The sequence below is a fragment of the Schistocerca cancellata genome, chromosome 8 (genome assembly GCF_023864275.1).
Source record: "Schistocerca cancellata isolate TAMUIC-IGC-003103 chromosome 8, iqSchCanc2.1, whole genome shotgun sequence".
Taxonomy (NCBI): domain Eukaryota; kingdom Metazoa; phylum Arthropoda; class Insecta; order Orthoptera; family Acrididae; genus Schistocerca; species Schistocerca cancellata.
In genome coordinates this window covers 582,723,574-582,736,167 of record NC_064633.1, presented here as the reverse complement: position 1 = coordinate 582,736,167, position 12,594 = coordinate 582,723,574, and the positions used below count along the sequence as shown (strand labels likewise).

Sequence of the window (12,594 nt, the reverse complement as noted above, 5' to 3'; positions counted from 1 at the left end):
GTAAGGCAGGAAGTGTTTAACTTCATAGCAATGTTGCATTCATTAGAAAAGAAGCAGTACCTTAGTTATTGCCAAGGGTAGGGGCAACAAATTCATACTGACATGCTAATTTCTAATAACTTGTTTAAGAAAGCTAAGAAACAAGCTATCATCCAATGATTATGACTGCTCAGTTTTGCTGCTGTACCACTGCACTTGGTGAGAAACTTATAACAAGACTTGGTCACTTTAAAGATATACACTAATGATGGGATAAAAATCGGAGTTGCAAGTTAGAGAGACAATTTCAATGTATAGGGTATCCAATGATGCACTAATATTGCTGACTACACAAAATCAGTAATACTCATTTATTACTTGTCTGTTTACCCTTCCTCTAAATTCTATGTATGACACAATTTGTTACCAATATTCCAAACTGGACTTTCTATTGTCTGAGAATTAGATTCTTTGTAATTATTCATTCCCTGTTCCCCACCTTCCTCACTTTCAGAAAACATACACATTCATTACAATGTCTTTTCTGCAGCAACTGATGCTGTGGTTATTTTATATGAATATCCACTTACACTAACACAATACATCAACGAGTTCAAGTTACTCACCTCAACAAAACTGTTCGTTATAAGATGTTGGTACTTCAACTTTACTTTCGAGTCCCGGACAAGAGCCATCACAGTTGCATCATCTACTAAAATATCACAGCCGTGTGCTGCACAGGCTATTGTCTGTCCCATGCCTTCCTCCATTATCTTTGTTGTGAGGTATTCAGCCCAACACTGGACACAGAAACGATGACCACACTCGAGGCCAGTCATCATCTGTGAGAACAGCACAAGATGTTTCTTAAGTTATGCCATAAGTCAGTTCTAGAAAACTCATATTCCACAAGAGAAAACTCAGTGCCTATGGCACCACATTAAAGTTGTGACATATCAAAGTAACAGCATCCAAATATTTAATGAGAACAACAAGAATAATTAGACTGTTGGATGTGTACAAATGTTGGGCAATAAACAGTGTGCTCTTTTAGAAATTCCTGACAAAATAAATGCTCCTGAGGCACATAAGCAGTGTATCTAGTGGTGTTTCTGAAACAATGTCATGTTTGCATGATGGGGAAGACCAAGCAAGTTGTTAACTGTCATGTTTTGCCACAACAATTAATGCCCTGCTGGGGTTGTTTCACCAACAGTTGCAATCATCGGGTAAATGACAGCATCAGTTGTTTAACTGTAGTAATACTTCAGATCTTAATCAGTCAATGTATTGTATGACTAATTAAAAGTTACTTAATCATTTTTGCAAAACATTACTGGAAGAACAGTAACCTCAGTACAAAAATTTAAAGTCTTGATCACTTAAAAACATTTATGACAATGGTGACCAGCTTTGGTCAATTTGTAAACCATCATCAGACATTCATCTTTCAACAGGCAATACCTGCTCTTTATAGCACCTCCGCCTGCTACCTATATCTACATGCAAACCACTGTGAAGAGTACGGCAGAGGGCACGCTCCACTGTATGAGTTATTAGGGTTCCTTCCCATTCACATATGGAGAATGGGAAGAATGATTGTTTACAATGCATTCACATATTAAATTAATCTTCTCCTTACGATCCCTATGTGAGAAATTTGAAAGTAGGCATTCTCGGGGTAGTTTACACCTGTCTTCAAGAGCCTGCCAGTTCAGTTTCTTCAGCATCTCTGTGACACTCTACAACAGGTTAAACAAACCTCGACCATTTGTGCTGCCCTTCTCTGTCTATATTCAATACTCCGTTAGTCCTTTTTGGTATGGATCCCACACGTTACAGCAATATTCTAGAATGGGTCGCATGAGTGACTTGCAGGCACTCTCCTGTGTAGACTGATTGCACTTCCCCAATATAATACCAATAAACCTAAGCCTAGCAACAGCTTTACTCATGACTGAGCCTAGGTGATCGTTCCCTTTCATATCTGTACAAAGTGTACATCCAGGTATTTGTACGAGTTGGCTGAGGCCAAAAGTAACTCACTGATATTATAGTCATAGGATACCATATTTTTCCTTCTAACGAGACACTGCCTTACTGTAGCAATGCCCGTGTGGGTAAAGAAAAGAGAAGTATTTCAGTGAAGCAAAGGTCAAGGGGAAGGGAAATTAAAATATAGCAGATTACAAAGAAATCATTTAATGGGAGATTTTAATGGAAAAGTAGAGGGTGGCCACTTATAGGGAGTAGTGGGAAGATATGGAGATGACACAGTAAATGACAATGGGGAAGGATTAGTGAATATGTGTGAGACACTGTCATTCAAGATTCTAAATGGTTTCTTTCCCCACAAGCAGATCCACAAGTACACATGAGAGAGTCCTTCCAGAAATATTAGGTCAAAAATAAACTATATTATTCAAAAGAAAAATTCCAACTTAACAACAAATGACGTTAAGCATCTAAAGTGGTACAGAACGTGGCTCAGATCACTTCCTGTTAGGTGCAAAGATGATAGCAACATCCAAGGGCCAAAGACAAAGTAAAGAGGCAAATATTCCCATGAGGACAGTGGATACTAAGAAATACAACATGGATAGCTTGAAACAAGAGTCTGTACAATTTACAACTGTCTAACAAACTGAGACACTTAGAGAATGGAACAATGGAGCATATGTACCAAGGAATTAAAAAATGTATGCACGAAGCAGCATTTGAAGCACTGGGGCAGCACATAGAAGGAAGAAAGCAGCCACCACAATAATGGACTCACAGCATTAAAGAAAAAGTAAGCCTAAAAAAGATGTTCTATAATAATTGGTAGAGAACAGAGGACAAACACCTGAGAGCCTTGTATGTCAGAATGAACAGAGGAGTAAAGAAGGACACGTCCAAAGAGGAGAATGAAATCTGCTAAAATAAAAACGAGAAAATCAATCGATGCATGGGTAGCACAAAAGTGGTGGTGACATGGAAAATGGTTACAAGGCTGAGGAAAGAAGTAAAAGAAAGAGCAAATCTGCCAGTCTGGTATAGAGGGAGAAGCATTTTAAAGACCTGCTAACAGAAGGAAGGACAGAGTATACAAAATGAAGTGGGGATACAGAAGAACTAGGATGGTGAGGAGGTAGAGAAAACAACTATGAAAGAGGTACAGAACACAGCTACACAAATGAAAATTAGGAAATCACCAGCGCCTGGAAATGTACAAACAGAGTTAGTAAGGTATGGTCCAATCACTCTATAAGAACATCTAAGCAAGTTATTTAATATTTAATAAATGTATGTGGTATGGGGAGGAAATTCCAGCAATGGTGTATCTAAGCCAGAAACACACAAAAGGAAGCAAGAAAAACTGTAGCAATTATTGTGGCATAAGTGTTACAAGTTCAATTAACAGGCTCTATGGGAGAATTTTAAAATCAAGAATGAAAAATACATCAATGATGTAGAAAAACAAAGTGGTTTTAGAAGACATAGCTCATGTGTACATAACATCTTAACGCTAAGATCACGCAAAAGATATCTGAAAGGAATCTCAGTAGTCATTTGGTCTTCATAGATCTTGAGAAAGCATATAACACAGTGCCACTACAGCTATTGTTTGAGATGCTGTGGTCAGAGGAAATCCCAAAAATTTACATAAAAAGTATCAAACTCTACAAGTTTCCAGAACATGACATTAATGCGGGGAAAGAAATTTCTTGAGAGGCCTTCAGAATAATGAGAGAACTGAAACAAGGATGGTATCTGTCTCCCACACCTATAAGATGAATGTGCAGAAGGTACTGGATTTTTTGTTGTTGTTGTTGCTGTTGTTGTTGTTGTGGTCTTCAGTCCACAGAGTTTGATGCAGCTCTCCATGCTCCTCTATACTGTGCAAGGTTCTTCACCTGCGAGTAACTACTGCAACATAAATCTTTCTAAATCTGTTTAGTGTAAACAAGCCTTGGTCTCCCTCTACTTTTACCTCCGCACCTCCAACACTAAACTGATGATCCCTTTATGCCTCAGGACATGTCCTACCAACTGATCCCTTCTTCTAGTCATGTTGTGCCACGAATTTCTCTCCTCCCCAATTATTCAGTACCTCCTCATTAGTTACATGATCTACTCATCTAATCTTCAGCAGTCTTCTGTAGCACTACATTTCGAAAGCTTCTATTCTCTTCTCTTCTAGTCTAAACTATCTATCGCCCACGTTTCAATTCCATACACGGCTGCACTCTCTACAAACATTTTCAGAAAACACTTCCTGAGACTTAAATCTATACTAGATGTAAACAAATTTCTCTTCTTCAGAAACACTTTCCTTGCCATTGCCAGTCTACATTTTACATCCTCTCTACTTCGACCATCGTCAGTTATTTTGCTCCCTAAATAGCAAAAAACATCTACTTCTTTAAGTGTCTCATTTCCTAATCCAATTCCCTCAGCATCATCTGATTTAATTCTGCTACATTCCATTATCCTTGTTTTGCTTTTGTTGATGTTCATCTTATATCCTCCTTTCAAGACACTGTCCATTCTGTTCAACTGCTCTTCCAGGTCCTTTGTTGTCTCTAACAGAATGACAATGTCATCGGCAAACCTCAAAGTTTTTATTTCTTCTCTGCGGATTTTAAATCCTACTTCAAATTTTTCTTTTGTTTCCTTTATTGCTTGCTTCATATACAGACTGAATAACATAGGAAATAGGCTACAACACTGTCTCACTAACTTCTCAATCAATGCTTCCCTTTCGTGCCCCTCGACTCTTATAACAGCCATCTGGTTTCTATACAAATTGTAAATAGTCCTAGCTCTCTATATTTTCTCTCTGCCACCTTCAGAATTTGAAAGAGAGTATTCCAGTCAACATTTCCAAAAGCTTTCTCTAAGTCTACAAATGTTAGAAATGCAGGTTTGCCTTTCCTTAATCTATTTTCTAAGATAAGTCGTAGGGTCAGTATTGCCTCATGTGTTCCAGCATTTCTACAGAATTCAAACTGATCTTCCCCAAGGTCGGCTTCCACCAATTTTTCTATTTGTCTGTAAAGAATTCATGTTGGTATTTTGCAGCCGTGACTTATTAAGATGATAGTTCGGTAATTTTCACACCTGTCAAACCTTCTTTCTTTGGGATTGGAATTAGTATATTCTTCTTGAAGTCTGAGGGTATTTTGCGTGTCTCATGTATCTTGATCACTAGATGGTAGAGTTTTGTCAAGGCTGGCTCCCCCAAGGCTATCAGTAGTTCTACTGGAATGTTGTCTACTCCCGGGGCTTTGTTTCGACTCAGGTCTTTCAGTGCTCTGTCAAATACTTTATGCAGTATTGTATTTCCCATCGTATCTTCACCTACGTCCTCTTCCATTTACATAATATTGCTCTCGAGTACATTGCCCTTGTATAGACCCTCTATACAGTCCTTCCACCTTTCTGCTTTCCCTTCTTTGCCTAGAACTGGTTTCCTATCTGAGCTCTTGATATTCATACAAGTGGTTCTCTTTCCTCCAAAGGTCTCTCAAATTTTCCTCTAGGCAGTATCTATCTTACCCCTAGTGATATATGCCTCTACATCCTTACATTTGTCCTCTAGCCATCCCTGCTCACCTATTTTGTACTTCCTGTCGATCTCATTTTTGAGATATTTGTATTCCTTTCTGCCCGCTTCATTTACTGCATTTTTATATTTTCTCCATTCATCAATTAAATTTTATATCTCTTCTATTACCTAAGGATTTCTACTAGTCCTCATCTTTTTACCTACTTGATTTTCTGCTGCCTTCACAATTTCATCTCTAAAAGCTATCCATTCTTTTCCTACTGTATTTCTTTCCCCCGCTCTTGTCAATTGTCCCCTAATTCTCAAACCCTCTACAATCTCTGTTTCTATCAGTTTATCCAGGTCCCATCTCCTTAAATTTCCACCTTTTTGCAGTTTCATCAGTTTTAGTCTACAGTTCATAAGCAATAGATTGTGGTCAGAGTCCACATCTGCCCCTGGAAATGTCTTACAATTTAAAACCTGGTTCCTAAATCTCTGTCTTACCATTATACAGGGTGTACCACTCAAATCTCCCCGATTTCAAAGACCCAGGGAAAAAAAACCCACAGTAGATATGACAATGAAAAATGCACCACATTGTACAGCATCTCAAAGGATTTATTTATTTATCATCAATACACCTGTACATGTGAACCATTTGTAGCATGAAGAATATCAAATCTATACTCAATTTCTTGCCAAGTTCTCTGTAACATTTCCTCTGTTATTGTTGCAATTGCATTAGTGATACGATGTCGCAACGTAGAAATATCGTCCTCTCTGGTCGCATACACGTGGTCCTTCACGAATCCCCACATGAAGAAGTCAAGCAGCATAATGTCAGGTGAACGTGGTGGCCAGGCAATGGGTCCTCCACGTCTGATCCAACAATTGGGAAATTTCCTATCTAGGAACTTGTGAACAGCCGTTGACCAATGCGGCGGAGCTCCATCTTGTTGAAAAATGATATTGGGTTGCAAGTCTTGTATCTGTGGGTACACAAACTGCTCCAACACGTCCAGATACACTGACCCATTCACTGATTGTTCTGCAAAGAAAAACGGTCCAACAATCATGTTGTGCATTAGCCCGCACCGGATGTTTAGTTTAGGGCTATCACGAACATGTTAATGAATGTGGATTTTGCGAACCCCAAATCCGAACATTATGCCTATTAACCATTCCTGATAGATGAAAGATTGCCTCATATGAAATAAACATCTTTCCAGGAAGCTGCATCCACATCAATATGCAGCAGCATATCTGCAGATTTGTTGTCGGCATGGTTTGTCATTCATGTCAGATGTTGCAGAATTTGCACTTTGTAAGCACACATATGAAGACGCTGGTGAACTACACGATGCAATGTTGATCGAGGTACTTCAAGTTGCCTAGATGCTTGATGAATTGACTTACGTGGGCTTCTGAGAAACGTTTGTCTCACGTCCTCCACTGTCTCTTCTGAAACTCCATAACGTGCATCGCCAGAATGTTTCAGAACACTTCCTGTTGCCAGAAACTTCCTATACAATTTCTTAATTGTTTTCACATCAGGTGGATCACCTTCATACACACAATGATAATTTCTTTGCACAGTAATCAGCGATTTTGTTTCTGCAAACTACACTACTGCTTGTGTGCGCTGCTGTGGAGTTGCCATTTTCACTTCCTGCAACTATGCTGCACTCTGGCAATAACACTTGGCACTTCTTACATGGGAATATAAATTCTTTAAGATGCTCTACAATGTGGTGAATTTTTCATTGTTGTATCTACTGTGGTTTTTCTCTCCTGGGTCCTTGAAATCAGGGAGGTTTGAGTGGGACATCCTGCATAATCTATCTGAAACCATCCAGTGTCTCCAGGCCTCTTCCAGGAATAAAACAATCTTTCATGATTCTTAAACCAAATGTTAGCTATGGTTAAGTTATGCTCTGTGCAAAATTCTATCATGCAGTTTCCTCTTTCATTCCTTACCCCCATTCCATATTCATCTACCAATTTTCCTTCTCTTCCTTTTCCTACTAGTTTCAGTCCCCGATTACTATTAAATTTTCATCTTCCTTCACTGCACACACTGCCGCAGAATAGGTGTAAAACAAAGCATAGGTCAGTACATAGATGCTGAGTGAAATGCATTTGGCTGTGAAGAGAGCAATGTATGAAACCTTCAGTGACTACTGTAGCTGAATATTGTCAAATGATCTTTGACAAAACCCAAAGAAATTCTGGTCATATGTAAAGGCTATTAGTGGCACCAAAGTTAGTGCCCAGTCATTCGCAAATGAGACAGGAACTGAAATTGTGGATATCTAATGAAAACGTAGAATGCTTAACTTAGTTTTCAAATGTTGCTTCCAAAAGTAAAAACCCAGTAGAATTGCTCCAATTCAATCCTTGTACCACTAGAAAGATGAGTGAAATAAGTGTTAATGTCAGCAGTGTTGAGAAACAGCTGAAATCATTAAAATTGAACAAAACTCCAGATCTCAGTGGAATCCCTGTCAGATTCTGTACCAAATTTGAACCTGAGTTAGCCTCTTTTCTAACTATAATCTATCAAATGTCCCTCGAACAAAAAAAGTGCACAGTAGCTGGAACAAACACAAATCACACCCATTTGCAAGAAGGCTGTAGAAATCAGCCACAAAACTACCATCCAGCAGCCTTAACATCGACTTGTTATAGAATCGTAGAACACATTCCGAGCTCAAACATAGTGAGGTGTCTCAAACAGAATGACCTCCATTCCAATCAGCACGGATCCCAAAAACATCGATCATGTGAAACCTAACCCGCACTTTTCGTACAACGTACTGAAGGGCAGTTAAGTAGATGGAGTACCTTTATTCCTAATAAAGGATTTGAATCAGTATAACCTCTACCCATATTATGAAAATATGATTGTATGGGGAATCAAGCAAAATTTGCCACTGGATTGAAGACTTTTTTTGTAGGGAAGATGCAGCAAGTTACCTGAGATAGCGAGTCACTGTCATATGTAGAAGTCACTTCGGGTGTGCCCTAGCGAAGTGTGTTGGGACCCCTGCGTATTAATGACCTTGCAGACAATATTAATGGTATCCTCAGACTTTTTGCAGATGATGCAATTTCTTTAATGAAGTACTGTCTCAATGAAGCTGCATAAATATTCAGCCAGATCTTGATAAAATTTCAAAGAGGGGCAAAGATTGGCACCTTGGTTTAAAAGTTCAGAAATGTAAAATTGTGCACTTCACAAAATGAAAAAATTGTAGTATCTTCATCTAATAGCAGGGATCCCACAATTGTCGCCACATTCCACATCTATGTCACAAGACGCCTCGATCATGCCAATATTCATAATCCTCCTTTATTCCTCTTCTCTCTGTAGCTTCTTGGATAGTCCTTAGCCACACTTTCCACGGTTTTCCTCCTCTTCTCCTCTCAAATGGTTGCCATGTAAGTACTCTCTTGAGCTATATCTCTCCATCTGTTCTTTTGACATGCCCAAACCATTATAGCGGTATTTCTGCTATTCTATATGTAATACTTTTATGAGTCTGCCTGCATCTCTTATTTCCTAGTGCCCTGAAATGAGAAAAGACCTGCGTACTATCCTCCCCACCCCTCCCACAGTGGTATTCCACAGTCCACCGAACCTACACAATATACTCGTCCATCCCTACACAACCACTGCTCCCAACTCCTTACTTCATGGCTTATTTGGTATTTGGTATCCTAACTGTGCCCACTCACAAAACAAAAACTTTTGCAAACTCCTCCTCAGTTGCCGCTGTCCGCCTCTGGAACAAACTGCCCCTTACCTTGCGCAAAATTCAATCTCCTGCTGCTTTTAAGAAGAAGTTGAAGCATTTCCTACTATCATCCTCATAAAGTTCTCCACAAAATTAATGTACAAGGCCAATCCTCTCATCTGTCAAAGCTAGAGTCTCCTATCTTGCTCCTGAGATGCCTTCCTCTTCATCTATCTCTATTAGCTACGCAATCTTCTTTTCCTTTATATTTCCTTAATTATGTTCCATCATGTCTCTCTATTCTTCTCCTCCTTCACCATGAGTCTCCCTCATACTCCCTGCTGCCAGCACTCCTATCTAAAATCTGTCTCTTCATTAATGTCTAATTATAACAGAGCTTATGATCTACGAATATAAACTCTATATGTATGTATTTTTCCAGGTGTAACTTTCTAATTGTTTATTTCACTTTTTGTACTAGATGTAGTTTAACATGCCTACTAAAACATATTAATGTAAAATAAGTAGAATGCCTGGTTAGATGTAAGAGAGGGCCTGATGGCCCTAATCTAGCCAGGTTAAATAAATAAATAAATATACCCCTGTAATAGACCTAGATGCAAGACCTGTCCCATACATCCTCCCACCACCACCTACTCCAGTCCGGTCACAAACATCAGATATCCCATCAAAGGCAGGGCTACCTGTGAAACCAGCCATGTGATCTGCAAGTTAAGCTGCAACCACTGTGCTGCATACTATGTGGGCGTGACAATCAACAAGCTGTCTGTCCACATGACTGGCCACTGACAAACTGTGGCGAAGAAACAACTGGGCCACTTTGTTGCCAAGCATGCTGCCAAACATGATATCTTTCATTTCAATGACTGCTTCACAGCGTGTGCCTTATGGATCCTTCCCATCAACACTAGTTTTTCTGAATTGCGCAGGTGGGAACTTTCCCTGCAATATAACCTATGTTCCCGTAACCCTAGTGGGCTCAACATTAGTTAGTTTTTGTCCTCTCCCATCCAGCCCCTTCTCTGTTCCCATTCCAGCACTACACAGCCCTCATTCTTCCATTGCACCCAATCTTTTTACATCTCTTGTTTTCCACTATCCTCCCTCCCACCCTCCCCTTCCCTGTCCCCACCTCTCCATTGCCCTCTGTCTAACCTCCTGACTGCACATAGCTGCCCTAACCTCTTTCCATCTCAACCCTGTGTGCTCCCCACAGCATGTCACTGTCTGCCACCCCTACCCTACTATCTCTCTCCCTCCCTGCCCAAGCCTCCTCTTTTTACCCCTACCCGTCGCCACTCCCGTCATGCACTGATGCTGCTGCTCGCAGTGTGGCCTCAGTTGGTTGAGACTGCCGTCGTGTGTGTAAGTTGCGTTTGCATGAATGTGTATGTGTGTTTGTTGTCTAATTTTGACGAAGGCCTTACTGGCCGAAAGCGCCGTCTTCTTGTGCTTATCTGTGACTCAGCATCTCAGCTATATGGTGAGTAGCAACTTTCCTTCTCACAATACTGTTATACTCCATACCGGATTTTCCATTGTTTGATTTCTACTTGTTTTAGTTGTCCTTTGTACTTTGGTATTCATTGTTGCCACAGCTGCATCAAGTTCCCTGATACGGTTTTGATGAGGACATCCTCAGAGGCGGGTCTATTTGTTGCCATTAAATGCAATGTATTTTCACCATGAGTGGGGTTCCAAACTATCTGTTCTATGTAGCTTTCAGAGAAGGCATTTAGTAATGCTTGACAGCATCTTTTGTCTCTTCCATCACTAACAAAACACTAATTTTCCAAATTGATTGTTGGATGACTGAAGTCTCTACTGACAACTGCATTATTATTGGAGAATTTAAGTACAAGCACACTGGAGTTGTCTCTGAAATATTCAGTTACATCAGCAGATGATTCTCATGGGCAATAGACTGATCCAATAGCCATTTTACGTTCACCCCTGATACTGAGTCCTGCCCACACAATCTCACATGTAGCTTTAACTTTTACCCTCATTAGCCTATCCTTCTTACATAGTTAAATTTTCCACAAAAATCTCACTGCCATTAATTTCAGGTTCAAACCAGCTTTCTGTATTTAATATGTGAGCTTCACTGTTTTTCAGGAGCACTTCACTCTGACACTTTGTTGCAAATGTTTTGTCAGTTAACTACTATGGTTTTTGTACTCTTGCCTTGGGGGGGGGGGGCTTTCTTTTGGACCTTACAGTTATACTTAGTCTCCTACAGCTATCGTTATCTGTAGTGAATACAGTATCGCCTAGTATAAAAAAAACTCTTCTGTGCACTCCATACACAGTCAGCTACCTAGGTAGCAGCCTCTGATGTGCAGCACATACTTGAAACATTTAAGGGGTCCTACTGTTCTCAAGCTTATGGTGAAAGTCCAGGAGGTTTTAGGCTAGCTTATCACAGAACCCTCAAAGTATTTGGTTCAGTCCATCTATTTGATTCAGAAAAAGGGGACCACAATCAGTTCTGGGGACAATGCTGCAAATTGTGAGCTTTGTTTAAACTTGTGCACAAGACTGGTCTTCTCAACCTTCTCTGCTAGTTGCTGGAATGATTCAAGTATGACCTCAGAGCCCAGACAACAAGCATTGTTTGTTTCAATGTGCATCACAATCTCTTGTTGGTTGCACCCTGTTTTGTCAATGGCTGCCAGACAGCCTCTCCAACATGCTGAATGAGGCCTCCAGACATACACTGAGTGTCCTCCTCCATGTTTCTTGCCGTCCCTTGCTGCCATTTCCCTAAGGGGTATCATTATTCACCATATGTTTGAACTGCTAATTTTTAATAGACCCCTACCTTTTGTGTACAAAGCAGGTGAAATGAATTCCACTGGCTCAGTTTACATTTCAGTGAAAGACAACACCTTGAGCTTGTTGGTTAGGGGGATTGGTGCAACACCCTGAGTCCTCTGTCCCCCATCTATCGTGTACAGGATGCCTAGATCTACCATTGACATGCCACTCACACTCAAGTGGAAGAGTAATGACAGATCCCATAGTTCCTACAAAGGAGACAGGATCCACAGATAAGAATAGTACCTGAGGTACCTTTGGTACCAGTACCACAGGAACATGATTCTCGGGAGCTCTTGCAATATACCAGCTGGCAGCAGTTGCCAATCGTTTGACAGTTGTCAGGGGAATTTCCAGGTGCTTACAGCCAACTCATCTCCTGTTCGAGAACAGCATTCACAGTGGGGCTGCATTGTGTTTGGGTGCAGTGTATTACAGCACAGTGAACAAATAACTTTAAACTAAGCCTGCCGACTATCGTTTAATTTGTTGAGCTAATAAAAT

General features: G+C 40.2%; 1 protein-coding gene across 3 annotated transcripts in view; it reads right to left on the bottom strand.

The window, feature by feature from the left end:
* Positions 1-12,594, bottom strand: part of LOC126095216 (E3 ubiquitin-protein ligase ariadne-1) — a 100,881-nt gene that overhangs the window by 49,794 nt on the left and 38,493 nt on the right. For all 3 annotated transcript variants that reach the window (XM_049909954.1, XM_049909953.1, XM_049909952.1), the window contains exon 5: positions 606-821. In XM_049909954.1, the coding sequence (XP_049765911.1) occupies positions 606-821 (216 nt within the window). The remainder of the gene's footprint in view (positions 1-605; positions 822-12,594) is intronic.